At 38.2% G+C, this 16,459-nt stretch overlaps 1 protein-coding gene across 4 annotated transcripts in view; it reads right to left on the bottom strand.

Annotated features, from left to right (window-relative positions):
• Positions 1–16,459, bottom strand: part of PRIMA1 (proline rich membrane anchor 1) — a 100,444-nt gene that overhangs the window by 65,501 nt on the left and 18,484 nt on the right. The window contains exons 2-3 of one of the 4 annotated variants that reach the window (XM_081939466.1): positions 12,519–14,808; positions 11,810–11,945 (exon numbers count right to left, since the gene is read on the bottom strand). In XM_081939466.1, the coding sequence (XP_081795592.1) occupies positions 11,810–11,902 (93 nt within the window). In that variant the 5' untranslated portion in view covers positions 11,903–11,945; positions 12,519–14,808. Of the gene's footprint in view, positions 1–11,809; positions 11,946–12,054; positions 12,181–12,212; positions 12,276–12,518; positions 14,809–16,459 lie in introns of those variants that run through there. The other 3 variants (XM_081939469.1, XM_081939467.1, XM_081939468.1) reach the window with 3 other exon arrangements.

Below are 16,459 nucleotides of genomic sequence, written 5' to 3'. Positions count from 1 at the left end.
CAGAACTTGTCCTTATCTATAGACAACGAAAGACTGTCTATAAAGTATGTGGGTGCCTGAGCTGGGGGGTGGACTAGAAGACCCCCAAGTTCTCTTCCAACTCTGTTATTCTATTAAATCTTCCAGAAGAGCAATATACGCATGATAAAATATAACCTTGCCTGATTATTCATAATTAATGATATGAATATTAAATGAATATGTATTCAGTGCAAGCAAGCTGCCATTGGAAGCATATGCTCTGCTTTGGTTTCTAACCAAGGGCCTTTTCTCTTTTTGGACAAATGCCTGATGGTTCTTACACAGGAACAGGAAGCTCCAAGGCGGGACCCAAGAGAAAGTATAAATCTCTCTCTCTCTCTCCCACACAGGTGCTTTTTTTTTTTGCCCAAGCTCTCAAACCATGTGGTCCTGTCCACCATTAAACCATCTTTCCAAGCAGTCTCTATGTTTCCAGTGTCTTCCTTCCCAGTTGGAATTGAATCCAGATAGACATTTCTTCCAACATAACTACCACTTGTTCAGTGCCGTTGTGAATTTGAACAATCACTGAACGAATGGCCGTTAACCAACTTGCAGATAAGAATACTAATAAGATGTCAAAATAAAAAAGATAGAAGTTAGTAATGGACCAGGTTATTACATATAACAGTACATATCACCTCACACAAAATGTCAAGGTTTGTTTTTTCTTGTTCCAGAATGCAATAGAAAGTGAGCAATCATTAGATTTTTCAAAAGGCAGATTCTGACTTGATGTCAGAAAAAACCATTGAGAAGAATTTAGTAATGAAACCAGTTACCCCAAAAGTAGTGGAGTAACTTCAACTGTGTTTGAAGCCATCTGTCCGGGAAACTTTAATTTGGATTTTTTTTTCATTGAGAGGATGATTGGATTTGATGGCCTAAGTGACTGTTTCCAACTCCACAATCTTATGTAGATATTCAGCTTTTGCTAATTTTTAAACAGTGGAAAAAAACTCTATGCTGGCTTCTTTATTTAAAACTGAATATATACTGTATTATTGTTAGAAATCTGACAAACCATGATGACTCATAGGATCTACCACTGTTCCTTTCTTTCGTTCATGCCCACATAAGATGTCTCCACTTTTGGCAGATTAGAAGGTCTCACAGCATTTCTAATGCTCTAATGAAAAATTTTACTAAATATAAGTCTGTTCCCAATCATATAGTTTATTTTTACTTTTAAAGTCTAACAGCAAATATATAACCAGCATACATTTAGCTTACTGCTAAAGGAAAAATTCTTTTGCATGAAGTCATAACTGTTACTGATTACAATTTGCTCCCTAGATGTTTTGGTGACATTTCTTATCAGAGGAAATAATACTGAACTTGTTCGAGTGCAGCTTGTCCAGACTGAACTCCTTTATTCTGATTCACATAGTTCTCCTTAACATATTGTTATCAACAGATGACAATATAGTTTGATTATCTGTAAACACTCAATTACAATATTTTAAATAAATGTGCTTTGTGAAGTGACCCGGATCCCCCTAATATCAATCAAGGCCAATACTTTCAAAAACTCGGTTTAAATGAAACTGAAATGAAAGTGAAAACAAATTACTCACATTCTGACTTTTAACGGGGTTTAATTGTCTACAATATGGTAAATTAGCAGATGTATTTAGAAAAAGAGCAGGGAAGAATTTAAAAACCTAATAATTTTTCCCTTTTTCCTCAATAATTTTTTGTATTTAATCTTCAATAAGTTTATTTTGTTTTCCTTATTTTTCTTCTCTCTATTTCTCTCTGTATAGATTCTAATATGCATTAATCAACACTGTCAACACTGAAATTTTTATTATACAACAATTATTTAGCTATGCAGTAATATGTAGTAGTGTTTTTCTTAATACTATGTTAGACTTTTTTCTATATAAAAATCTAATAATTTTATGGTTGTTTAGTGATAGCCTAAATTAATTAACACTGACAGAATATTTCCTGTTGTGTTTATATTTAATATTCTAAATCAATGTTTCTTAAACCTTTTCTCTCAGGACCTTCTCACTTTTAAATATTCTGGAGGATCCCTAAGAAGCTTTTGTTTATCTGGATTATATTTGTATTTTCATATTAAAAATTAAAATTAACACTTTTGCTGCCACTATCAACTCTCATGATTATTTGTTGGGATTTTAATGTTGTATTATTTTTCAACTTAGCAAATAATTTTGATGTTGCAGACCACTGAGAGGATCTTGTTGGACTCCCACGGGATCCAGGACTATGCTTTAAAAACATTGCTTTTAATTATTCAACTAACAAAATCTTAACTTTTTTTTTAATTAAATTTATTTGTCGCCATCACATCACAGGGCAACTCTTTAATACTGTAAAAATATTGTATAGAATATAAAGTATTAAGAGATATAAAAATGCAATAAAAACGGAAAAATAAACATCTTATATTACTTTCTGTCATATGTAACTATTAGAATATTAGTGCATAGTCTTATTCTGTCAATTTACCTAACTCCTTTTAAAAGTAGTAGCCTTATGGTATTGGCAAAATCCACTATTTAATTAAGTTTTATGTGAAGAACCTGTCCTTCACTTGGTTGAATGAACTTGGCCATTTTGAATATTTACCCACAACTGTCTTCTCCTCCATATTGTGCATGACCTTTATCCTTCAGATTTAGTCTCCCTATCCCTATTTAGGTTTTCCCCTAAACTAAATGAAATATGTATCAAGCTTTCTTGGGTGTTTACTCATGTCCCTTGGTGCGAACAGCATGTGGACATCTCCTTCAAAATTATTGCATCTTCTTGACAGATTTAGGGGGCTATTCTGAGGCAGATGTCTGCATTACCCACCAATTACCATTTTGGCCTAGCATCTTTTGCACTGACTAATTTGCAATGTTCTGGAAACATTGTTGGACAAGAGACGAGGTCAATAGTCTATTGGGCCAAAAACCAGGAGTAGCCTGGTAGTCTATTCACATATTTTATTAAAAGGCATAAGTACCTGTCACATCTGTTGACATAAACTACAGTACAGAATGCTTATGCTTTTAATAAATTATGGAGGTCCAAAAGGATTACCACGATTTTTCTAATGTTCAGGAGGATTCTGTTATACTAGAACAGCTATGACAATGGCCAAGGCTTTGGGACATTTATTTTTTAAGTGAACCCTTGGTAGATACTCTGTAATCTACAATTTCATCATATATTAGAATAACGCAGCCAGCATCTGAGGCTGCACATCCAATGGGTCTGCAGTTCTCTCAACTTGTTCACAAAACTCCTGCACTCTGCAATCCTCTTTTAGATTAAATTATACCACAGATTATATTAGTTATTGCAGTGTTGTCAGTGCAAACCAGTTGAAGGAATGACAGAGAATCCAGTGGTAATTCCTACCTGAATTAAAACTCTAAAATAAAGTAGTGTTTTGAACCATGTAATATACTATATTTTTCAGAGTATAAAACCCACCGGAGTATAAGATGCACCAAGATTTTGAAGAGGCAAATTAAAAAAACAGTTTTTGCACTCTGCAGACCTCCCCAAAATGGCCCATTTTTCACGAAAATGGGCCTTTTTAATCAAAAAAAAAAGTGGGGGGGGGGCATGCATTTAGGTGTACTCCTGGGGACTGGGAGAGCAAAAGCGAGCAAAAATGGGCTATTTTTCAGTCATTTTTGCCCTCCCCAGCCCCCTGGAGCACTCTGGAAGCCTCCTAAAAGCTATGCATGGCCATTTTTGCAAAGAGGGTAGGTCAAAAATGCTGTATTCAATGTATAAGATGCACCCAGATTTTCACCCTCTTTTTTGAGGGAAAAAGGTGCATCTTATAGTCCGAAAAATACGGGTATACATTCTAGACTTCAGCGGTACAAATGTAATACTGGAAAGAACAAATATTTTAAGATGTTTTAAAAAGAAGCCACTATTTATTAACTGATGAGTACCAGTGGTAAGAAACAATGCAGAGTGGGGTCATAAAAGTCAAGATGGCATCTATGACTGAGCCATTGCAGCAATCATTTTGACTTTTCTCATTCCCCTAACACTTTTTGCACAAAATTTAGACTCTTTTTGCTTTAGGATTATGTTGTGCCATGAAACCAATTTGAACTTAAGGGAAAGAGAAGAGCAGTATTCAATCAAGAACCTCCAAAACACTTTCCTTTACTCCTAGCTCACTGTTTTCTGCTTATGTGCACAGTCTGAACTAGTTGTGAATATATTCTATATGTACTTTTTACAAGACACAAATATCAGCTGCTACAGTCCTGAGGAAAAGGAGTTGCTTTAGTTGCTAAAGTAAAAAAGCTCTTTCATATCAACAAAGGATTTTCTTTCAGTGCAGTCCCAGGAGCCATTTTTGTGAGGGGAGGAAGGGTTAAGCTCATTCATTGTTACTCTTTCTCTCTGTCTGCTACAATCCTAATAATTATCTCAGTCTGCAGCTACAATTTGCATTTAAAATGCAAAGACACATTTAAAGCCATGTTCAATATAGCCTTGAAAGCCGAATAAAGAGTTATAAGAACAGTAAAGATTACTTCGACTTGCATATCATATCATGCTTGAATCTGACATAAATAGTCAGCAGGAGCTGACCCAACTTACAGAAAACTGGCTCTTCCTTACTAGAGATTTATAATATTGTGTCTCGTCATACAACCACTACTTCACTATTATAATTATAATCAGACTAGCTTCTGTATTTTTTTCAGTATTTGCTTGGTGGCAGTAGAAGATGCTATAAATTATTAGCAAGGAAATGACCTTTACTTTTAATGCTACACCACCTGCTACACACACACCAGGGATGGGTTCTTGCCAGTTCTAACCTCTTCTACAGAAGAGGTTCCACAAATCTACAGTGCCGTTTAGAACTGGTTCCAGTTCCCTCCCCCCGCCCGTCCGCATGTCATCAAGATGAAGAGCGAGAGGAGGAATTCTGGGAGTTGAAGTCCACAAGTCTTAAAGCTGTCAAGTTTGAACACCCCTGGTTTTTTTTTCCTAAAGGGTTAGGGGTGCAAAGGTCTTGTAACTTGACAGCTTTAAGACTTGTGTGCTTCAAATGCCAGAGTTTCTGAGCCAACATTTTGGTTGCTAAGCAAGAGCGTTGTTAAGTGAGTTTCACCACATTTTACAAGCTGGCCACGCCCACCCAGTCACATGGCCGGCAGCCACTCCCACCCGGTCACATGGCTGGCAAGCCACTCCCACAAAGCAGACCATACCTACAGAAGAGGTTCTAAAAAAATTTGAAACACACCACTGACACACACACACACGCACACGCACACACACATATTTCCTCAATGGTAAATATCCTCTATGTTTTGGATATCAAATCCCAAGCAATAACTTAACAGATTAATATCATGCTTTCATTTACAATGGGTAATTGACAACATGTGGTCATGTACAGTTTATTTCAATAACTATCAAAAATGGTGTATAGTAAAAAGGCATTGTAAATAGAAATTATTAGTATGGTTGGAAATTGCATAAATGATGTTTTAAGGTTACAATGGTTTGGAGAGGGAATGCGTTTCTATTTCTACTTTAACCTCCCTCCAACTAGCATAATCTTTTCCAGAATGAATTCAGACTATTTTCAGTCTTAAGCCTGGAAATTTGCCTCCAGGTTCCCATTTTGTTGAGCAATATTCCAACTAAACAAGCAACAAGTTAAAGAGAATTAGCATGATGATGATGATGATGATGATGATGATGATGATGATGATGATGATGATGATAAAATTATAATATCGAGAAAGGAAAACAGCCCTTGGATTGAAACACTCGTTTAACTAATATGCATATGATTAAGCATGAAAGCAAGATTACATTATCTCATATGCACATTGCTCTTTTTGAAGATTTATAATACCTGAATTCTTTATAGAGACATTCTGTCATTATCTCTAGATAAGGATAGTTCTGACAAGCTTAGACCAGGGGTGTCAAACTCACGTCGTCGTCACATGACATATTGGGACTTCCCCCCCCTTCAATAAACTGGGCGTGGGCGTGGGCAGCATATGACGCATTTGGCCTGCACCCCGGAAGTTTGATAATCCTGTTTTAAGAATAAAGTGGCTGTGTCAACTTATAACTATTGCAATTTACTTCAGAATTTTCTTCAAGGATATCTAATTCTTCCTACTATCTGCAGAATCTGCTTGTTTCATATATTTCCTTTATTTTCAAAGCTCCCCTCATAATTCTTATTTTAAAATCAAAAAGCCTTTCAAGAAGGTTAAAGATCACCCTAAAAACAGCTATTAGAACTCTTTCAGAATAGAGATGGGAGGAGCAATGTTATAGAGAGAGGGGAAGGAACAGACTGACAGAAAGGTTTGATTTCCTTTTGGAAATCAAACTTGAGCAGCATAATTTTTGAGTTTTGTAGAACACTCTCTTTTGTTCTAAATCATAAACAAATTTTAGTCATACACTAGCTTATATGTTATCCCATTCTACAGAATATTTGGTTGTTCTCACTAGAACCAAGAATAAAAATTAACACATTAACTCCAGAGTTTATAAAGAAGCATTAATTTTAAAAACTCTAATCAAAGTAGCTTAGACAGTTCAGATCAAGATGGCTTTTGGAGCTTTACAACACATCTGAAAGGAGAAAGGTATCTCTCAGGAAAAGAGTGTTCCAAAACACTGAGGTTGCCACCAAAAAGCACATCCTGGTCTTGGGCCATCTCTTCGTATCATAAAAGGTAGGGACTCTTGCAGCCCTTCCTGACTGGCCAAATATGTGACACAAGAGCTACGTTTGTCCAGAAGAGACAGTCTGGAGTCAGTTGATTTATTATGGCCATTATAAACAAAAAGGAACGTATCTTCCGTATTTCTTGTGACTACATGAAAGAAGGAAAAAGGGAAATTTGAGAAGCTCAATGGATTTCAAAGTAACAAGCAAGTGGTTTGTTTTTTTTAATGGAAGTGGATACTTTCAGCCTCTCTGCAATAGCACAGGCCCAGTACATGATCTTCTGTGTAAATTTATGATGTAATTTAATGGTGGGTAGGGAAGATGAACTGCTGCTTTTGTATCTTTTGAATCATTGCTCCCAGTCTCCATAATTGATGGCTATTGCAGCCCATTGTTGTAGGAATCTACCTACACTGAAAAGTATTGAATTGCTTACTCCAATTCAGTCATCTATAAAACTGAAATGGTAATAGCACCACAGAATTTAGGCAAATCTGAATTATAGAATACCATCTTCCATCATCCATCTTCATCATCATCCATTACATAATTGCTTATCACTACTGATTTCTATCTGCATTGTTAGGTTTTTACCATGTAGCAATGGAAGAGTCTACCAATGCATCTTGTCCAAGACCTCATCAAACTTCGTGCTGGTTCAAATTCTCTGTTATGCCTTCTTACAAGCCCAAGACAATGGAGCTACATTTTACCTAAAAATGAAGCATGAAACTCATCCTCTGCCCCCTGTTGTTCTTTTCATATTATTGTATCTATAACAGAAATTATATACTGCAGGTTTTCCCTGCTGGTAGTCTTAAATGAATTTTCAACTGATATGAATGAACGGAAAATACTATATTTATTTGCCACTAACTGTGAGGATATCACATTTTAAAGTGTCTAATATTTCTAATGTTTTTAATTTGCCGAATAACAAATATGTTCTTGATTATGAAGTTTGCATCAAAAGAGCAGCAGTATAGAATAGCAAACAAGGGAAGGAGAAGCAACACAAATTTAACACTCAGTTAAATTGTAAAATATATGGATGTTTTCGATTTTATAACATATGGTGGCTCCTAGCATTCAGCAAAATGGAACAGGAATCTTTTGGAGATTCACCATAGAAAGGTTAGAGCCAGCATTCAGTCCTTAACCCTCTTTTTAATCAAAGTGTATCCTATTCAAGTAGAACATCAAGATATCACACAATTCTATATAGCACTGAGCTGAAAGATAATACTATAGTATATATTTTTTTACCTCTGGTGGGATAATCCGTCATTTAAATTCTACAGGAATCTAGTTCACAAACTCATGTTGTATGGTGGTTAATTTTATTTTGCTAATCCAACAGGAACAAAAAAATTGCTTATGTTGATAAAATCACAGCATTTCACAAATCTAACACTTTTCTCCCAGGCATAATATAAAGGCAAGCCCATGTATACATTTCCATTAAAGTTATTCAATTAATATTTTTGCATAACTCTAAAGCAGTGGTTCTCAACCTTTCAATGCCACAACCCTTTAATACAGTTCCTCATGTTGTGGTGACCCCCAACCATAAAATTTGTGTCTCGGTTCCTAAGACCATTGAAAATATGTGTTTTCCGATAGTCTTAGGCAACCCCTGTGAAAGGGTTGTTCGACCCCCAAAGGAGTCCCGACCCACAGGTTGAGAGCCACTGGTCTAAAGGGTCCTGTGAGTTGAGTTTGACTCCTGTTGATACGGACATTTCACTATAGTTTTCTTGATAACAAGAAAAAATATACATCTCTATGTGCACTTTGAGAAGCACAAAAGCAAATAAAAATAGATACTGTCCCATAATTTGTACTTTAAAATGCTTTGATTTTACTACCTAATTCAATATATTATTATTTTGTATAATATGAATTACCTACAAAGCTTATATAACAGTTGCTTATGTAAGTTTAAATGATTGATTGAAGGGTAGTTGGTTTTAAAAAGCAGTTATTTTCTTATAATTATATCTGCCTTGTAAACATGCCCAGTTTTCAATTATGTAAGCTAATTTAGCCACCCAGATTCTAAAGCATCACAGGCAGCAAAGTGAGAATCTTATTTAGCAGTTGGACAACTGATAGATCAAAAGACCAACAGAGAGAAAGTTAAACCAAATAATTTAAATATTAACACGTACACAGTCTGCCACCTTTATAAGAGCAAAACTTAGTTTTCTATGTCCTCTAAATACTCAGGTTATCAGTGACCCCATCAAGACCAAGCCAGATTATAAGCAAAGAATCAACTCTAATTAATTGGGCTATACTGCGGCTGCCTGAAATAGATTATTGGTATCTTACTTACTAACAGATTCATTTCTGAACAGCTAGCTACTTTAATATTGCTGGTGTTATTAAGAATTAGACACTGTCAGCAGAACTGCAGCCTTTGCTGTTACCCCTATATGTATTTATAATGATCACTAGTCATCACCAGATATAAATTTCAAGGTCAAACTGCATGGCAAATTGAAACCAGAGAGCTGATAAAGCTGATTCAGTCTGCGTTCAATTCGTAGTTGCATCAGATCTTGTGCCAAAATGCTAATAAAATTAGGCTATTTGGAAAACCTTGTTTTGCCACTACTGTCATGAGTCTTAGAAAGCCCTCTTCTTGTCAACACAATCAAGGATGAAGTCCTGCTCCAAATGAACAAACTGCATTTTGTAGGTACTAAGCTCAAGAGTATTGAGCATTTAAATATGCCGGAAAAGACTTGGATCCTTTGCATATTGTAACTTGCATCCCTTTCAGTGAGGGAACCAATGCTATAGTTTTTGAGGTTTGGGTTTTGTTTAGAAAATTTAGGATAAGGCAATAAAAATAGTACTATGGGGGATTAACAATAAATATTTATCATAAAATGTGAAGGACATCCAGAAATATAATTAAAAACAAATGTACAAGCACTGTTCATAAATAAAGACAAAATAATACTATCTATGTATGGATTCATGCAACATATATTAGAATTGAATTATGTATCCAAAGCCTAAAATCAATGGCAGAATGCCAGAAGTGGCTTTATAGATACATATTTATTTGAAACATCATTGAAGTGTAAAAAATATGTGATACAGTTAGGTTGTTATACTTTTCTTGTCATGGGAGCTTCTCTAGGTAACATTACCCACATGTATCATCTAATTTATCTTAGTTCAATTATTAAGTATTTTTCCATTAAATATACAGATCAGTTAAGATAGACCAATGCTAAAATGATTTGGAGGAGATTCATATAATTTATCCAGAGGTTAAGCTTCTAACAATACTCTCCTTTTGAACATTGTAAACTTTAAAATATTTAGAACTTTCTAGGTCAAGTAAAATATAACCTGAATTAACACAGACATTTTCCAGATTTAAAACTCTGTTCAGAAACACTTCCCTAACACCTCCACCATTTCACTCAAAACTTCAGCTGAAATATTAGAAAATCTTTTCAGATGTTCTGAGTTCTAGGTCTGATTATCTTATTTCCATTCATCTTGAGCCCTCTTCCCTTCTCTTTATATCTTTATATGATCCTTTGAAAATTTATTTGCAAATAAATCTAATCCAGTTCAGTTTATTTTCAGAGAGGTGTGCCTTGAATCACAATTGATGCTTTAATACCACATAGGCAGCAAGCCTAATCATATTTAGTTGAAAGTGTCACTGGGCTCAATGACAATTACATCTGAATAAATCTAATTAGGATTCATACTACTAATTACTCTTCCTTTAAATTAAGCCAAATTCTCTTAGCCTAAAAGAGAGCCACTTTAGTGTTTAGATTAGGAGAAGGAAGACCTAGGCTGCAACCAACTTCAGCCACAGAAATTCATTAAGCATCTTTGGGTCAGGTGGCCTCTCTCAACTCAACCCATCTCATAGTGCTGCTTGTGGTGGGGATAAATAGGAGGGAGGATCACTGCACATGCTCTCTTGAGCTGCTGTGCAAAAATGGGATGTAATATGCATTCCTTATTGCTTCTTATATGAAAACAAATTGGATTATAATCAACCAAACCAAATTACATACGACTGTGGCAAACCTGGAACTTTAACATTGGTCTTTCATATTCAAATGCAAAACAGCAAATAGAAGGGCAATTTAAGACACCAAGGAACAAGTTAGCAGAAAGCACAGCTATCTTCACTGCCAAGGACACATACTAGACTGATTTCCAGTGCTTCCACTACTAACACCACAATCCAATGTTACTGGAAGGGGAGGGGTGCAAATGCCAGAATAGAAATATCTGAAAGTAGCTTCAGCATACACTCCTCATCTGTGCTCAGTCACATCATCCAAGCTATAGTTCCTTCTCTGAAAGTACAAGACTGAGAGCCTTACCACAGGTTTAGACACTTGTTTGTAGCATCAAAACTGGCATTCAAAATCCTACTTTCTCTGACATATTAAGTCACAAAGCCTTAAGTGCACTGATGGAGGATATGTGGAACAAATCACTTGAGAACTAACAATCAAACTAATAAAAATACCAAGCACTTCAACATCAAATATCCTGAACGTAATCAACAATGATTTTGAGAAAGTGTTTCTCCTTTTATAGTTATCTCCAAAACCCATGGCTTTTAAAGTAATAGCCACATTCATTTGTACTGATAAACATGAAACTTGTGACACTTCTAGAATTAACAGCTGATCAAGATCTGTCAAAGAGCTAGCGTCCACACTATTAGCTGTGCAAAGATATGCCAATGGTGCAATTTTAAAAAGAGTTGAAAGCAAGGGATGCATGGACAGAAACTACAATAACACAACATTGCTAAAATCATATAACAGCTGTTCTGAGGTTCTCTCTACCCTTATTAGTCCTATATGCAGAATGGAAATAACTGAATTTACTATCAACAGACATTTTTGCACCTTCCTTCTGAAACAATTCAGCTATTTTGCTGCCAAAGTAATTTCATTAGCAGTTTGCGAAGTACTTTTCTGCAGAAGTTGAGGCTGCATTGGGAACTCAGTCAATGACTAAACCCGAGAAATGCACCCTGGCTAGGGAAGGGGGGAAAAACAGTTCTTCCATTACCTGAATGAAGCCCCACATAGGATGGAGCATCCAGTGAAGCAGCAAAGAAGGCCAGCAGCAATGAAGGAAGAGCAAGACTTTTCGGATTAGCATCACGACTGGAGTAAATGGGAGCTCCTTCTCACAATCGGGGTATCTGGAGAAAGAAATCAGACAGCAACAGTGCTTTAGCGAACCCCCTTCCCCAGATACATGGTCCCTCTGCCTCCCCCAACCACCACCACCACACACACACACACACACACACAGCAACTTCAAACTGATGAGGTCAGTGGAAGAGGGAATAAGTAGCTTGTTTTTCCATATAAAGTATTGGTCAAAGCAGTCCTCTTAACTTCATAGGTTTGGGGAGGATAAAATATAAAAAGAAACAGGATAAACACATATGGCTTCAGACATTTACTTGTTCCGTGCTGGGAAAGCCTCCGTTCGAAATGAAACTTCCCATTAGGCAGGCACATTTCATCTCTCACAAGCGGTGCATTATTATAAATAAAAGTATGTACAGCGCTAACAGGAGCTTCCCTTCCACCCCGCCCCGGTTTAGAAATCCTCAAGGAATCAGAGAGAGAGAGAGAGTTGGTGGTGCAGAGGGAGGAACGTCAGCTATTCAGCCAAGGCGGGACCCCCAGTTTCCTGCTTCTCCTGCGACGGCGGCTATTTAAACGGGTCTTAAATTAATAAAGAATATTTTAGAAAATCCCCTTACCCTGGAGGGCGGAATGGGCCGCGTCTCGATAGAAGGGTGTCGTAGCTGCGCTTCCTTTTACATCTTGGAGCAGAAATTGCGACCGGCGGAAGGAGAGGGAAAAGGCAGCTTTTAAACAAAGTTTTGCAAGGAAAGCCGATCTTTTTCCACACGGCAGATCTGCTCGAAGTTCCCCTTTTGCTGCTCCACCACCACCTAGCGCCGGTAACAGTCCGCTCACAGAGGGGGAGGGGGAAGAAACTCTCTCTTTTTCCCCCTCGGAAGAGAGGAGGGGGTCCCCCTTCCACGAAACGCGTGGCTGTGATATTGATGGAAAGCCAGTCTTCTCGTACGTGTGCGACGACGAGGGGGCGGAAAAGCTGGAGGAATCCGAAGGTTCAACCGAAGGAGCATCTAGCCCCCCCCCCTCGGGTTCCCGGAGAGAGGGCAACACGCGAGATCCTCTAGATTCCGCTGTTTTTGTTTGGTTTTTTTCCCTTCTCTTTGCAACGACTACAGAGAAATGGGAGGAAGGGGAAAAGGCGACTGGTGAAAAAATCAACTCCTCTCCAACAAGAAAGAGAACGAAACAGAGAGAGAGTAGAAGAAGCGCTCCGATTCTCTTTCCCAGCGTAAGTAGTAGGATTGTTTGCTCCACTCTTAGTAGCAGAGCTCGCCGCCTCGGATCCCTAGCCGTCCGTCATCCGGCAACGCCTGCAAGCAGCGGCCGGAGAGAAGGAGCTCATGGGGTGGACTGAAGAGGAGAAAGGACCCATTCGGCTGGAGAGGAGCAGAGGCCCTTGCCCGTGCGGGAGGGCGGAGGAAGAGGCTGCCAGCGAAGCCGGAGGTTTCTCGTCGATCCCGCCTGCGAATGTAATCGCGCCCGTATCTGATGCGCTGCCGTTTCTGCAGTGATTTTTCATAGCTACCGAGCAAGTCCGTTTTGGATTTGGCACTTGGCTCGGGCGAGCGTGTTGCTTTTGACTTTGTGCGCGTAATGTTGCCAACCCCAGAGCTCACAACTACAACATCTTCGGCCTGCTGCTTAAAGAGTTCTCCGGGCATACGGCCCGCACACCCCTTTCCTTGCATGCTGCTGGGGGCAAATCCTCGGCACTAGAGCCGGAGGCCAGGGGGCGCTCTAGAAAGGAAAAGCTGCGCCTGGGTGGTGGGCTCAGGACTGAGGGACGGTTAACTCTCAGGATCTGGGATATGGTCTTGCGCTTTTCAACCGCGCTCTTTATCCTAAGCCAATCAACCAAGCCAACTGTGGTCAAAACTACTCGTTAATTATGGCTCTTCCAAAGTTGAAATACGCCCCCCCCCCATAACAATGAGCTTCTAAAAGTGGATAAACAATAACCGAATGCTAGCCTATCCCTAAATTAACTTAATTGCCATCGTCCTGTGATGGTATACTGCACTTGTTCCTGGAGGTTCTGCTTAGCTGTTGAGGTAGAGTGATATTAAGTTTTTATTATATTTTTGGCCATCACACATTAGTAGTTGGTTTTGATAGGGAGAGAAAGGATGCGTTTGGGACAGTGAGACCATAAAAAAGTCAGCTGTGATTTTATAAAGGAGGAGGAGCAAGAAAAAAAGATGGCATAGACAGGCTATAAAATGCAATTTCTCTGAGCTGCATTTATCATCCAACCTTTTCCCTTTCTGGAAAGAAGGCTGACTTTCCCCTTGAACCAAGGTTTTTTGAGAAAATATTCCGGTAATAATTTCTATTATCTCATTTTGATTACTTACATTCTATTTAACTGTTGCTACTTTAAATGGCCTCTAGTAGAAATTAGAAATAATAGTAATATATAATCTGTACACATAAAAGAAGACTGCTTCAACAGATAGAGCACCTGTCTGGTCTGGGGAGCTAGTCTAGGTAGCAGTCTAACAGGAGATTGGGCCTATAGGCTAACCAGGCAGTTAAAAAAATCAGAAAGAATTTTGGAAAACCACATCAATCCTCTTATCAAACTAACAGCAGGGCCATGAAGTCACTAGAAGTCAGGCTCATCTTCATATTGCCATAAATAGATAATCTCTCAGCAACTTGCAGTCAAATGGCTAAAATGTTTGGTTACTGCCAGAAGTAAAACAAAACATAACACTCTTACCTTTCATGTGAAGAACCTGACAGTGGCAGGTCTCTTGACTTCCAGCAGTGACAACACAATGCTCTAATATCCTCCATGACATGTGTGGGCAGCAAGCTCTCACAGACAGCTCTGTCTTCCTTCATTTCCCCAATATTCTTTACCCTTCAACATCAGTCCCGCTCTATTCAATGGCTGGGCTTTTCCTAACCAATTAATTAATAAATGTAACATTACTATGACTGGTATGCTCAATTATGCTAAATAAATGCTCCATCTCCTTACGTAAATTAAGGTGGATGCTCCTGAGTGCCCCAATTCTTTCCACCACTCCCCACCGTCTTTTGCAGCTGTCCTCATTTCTATTAAATGCTTACTTTAGAGGGAGATTGCTTAAAGATTGTGAAGTAGCTGCTTGCCTGAGAATTATAGAAATTTACTGCTTTTCATACAACATGGATGAGGATTGGTAGATTTAAACCAGAGGCTGTCATTAGACAGTGTTCAATCCAGTTATACTACTGGTTGACAATGGAGGCAAACAAATCACAAGGAGATAGGAGCAGTGGTATTTCCGACTTAACAACTTGTGAGGTCCACTTGTTAAAATTTTGGGAATTTTGTGTTACTGAAAGTGGAGCTAACCTACCATACCTGGTACACCAATCAATTATGTGGCAAGTGTGACCATCAATGACCATGCCAGTTGAACCAGTTGTTAAATATTTACCAGCATACTACTGGATTGGAGGGTTATGAGTAAGGAGTATAGCTTGACCATCCTTGAATTAATTCTAAATACAGGGGCAGTATACAGCAGATTCCAGCACACTTTAAGGTGAGATAATTGAGCCCAAACTGCCTGAAGCAGAAATATTTTTTTCCTCTGAAGCACAAAGCAAGTTACATAAAGGTTGTAAATCTTTTAATTTTGTCACATATGCCTCTACTGGAATATATTTCATTTTTGATGGAAACATAGCAAAATGAAGTCATTGCAGACTCCACATTAATCACAAATCAACCCCAAAGCTTACTGTTCCTTCATTATCTTATTACAACATCTAAAAAGATCAAACATCTCAGAACTTTATCTTGAGGAAATGAATTAGCGCATCATGGAAATAATTTCAAAAGCACAATGACTTTTAATGACAAACTGATTTTCCCATAATATAATTTAGTTTTCCCCACCAGTTCCTTCCCCACCAGTTCCTTTGGACCATAGGTTACATCTCTGCAGCCAACATGCAAGTTTCATACTGCAGGCCAGAAACGAGTCACAGGCAGAACTCTGGGACATCCAAGGATAAGATGGTCTGTTGTGTCTATGTGTAAACTATATGCCCACCGTTACCTCCCTTCTAGAGTGGATGAAATGTAGTAAATTCTGGCTCAGCTGTCTAAAGAACAACCCACTCACTGTGCAACATGTCCTCCTTTCCTTCTTCCTAAGGATAGCCAAGGTGGGGACTGGGGATAATGGTTCCTTGGGTGGAAAAATAAGGCTTTCTTTGACACCTGAATAAAGGAGTAGCTTTAGACAGCTAATTGTGGGAAGCATATTTTTGTTACCCAATTTATTGTCCTCTGACTGCTTGGGATGGGACAAATTGCTCATCGGACCAGGTGAGGTTGAGGAGAAGGGACCTTGGAGCAGTGAGTTCTTTGCTACTCTACTTCGGCAGCAGATTAACCTAGCTTTGCCCTCAGCTGGCTCAGCCAGAAAATAGTTCACTTAGCTGCCAAGATCTAAAGAGTGAGAGAGCCAATGATACCCTAATAAGAATTACATATTTCAGATGGCAGAGGGGGAATCTTTCTGGATCAAAAGAAGTAAAAAACATGTAAAGTTAC

The sequence above is a fragment of the Natrix helvetica genome, assembly GCF_964273705.1.
Source record: "Natrix helvetica genome assembly, chromosome: 1".
NCBI classification, from domain to species: Eukaryota; Metazoa; Chordata; class Lepidosauria; order Squamata; family Natricidae; genus Natrix; species Natrix helvetica.
Note: the sequence above shows the minus strand (reverse complement) of the source record. Positions and strands in the feature narration are given on the sequence as shown.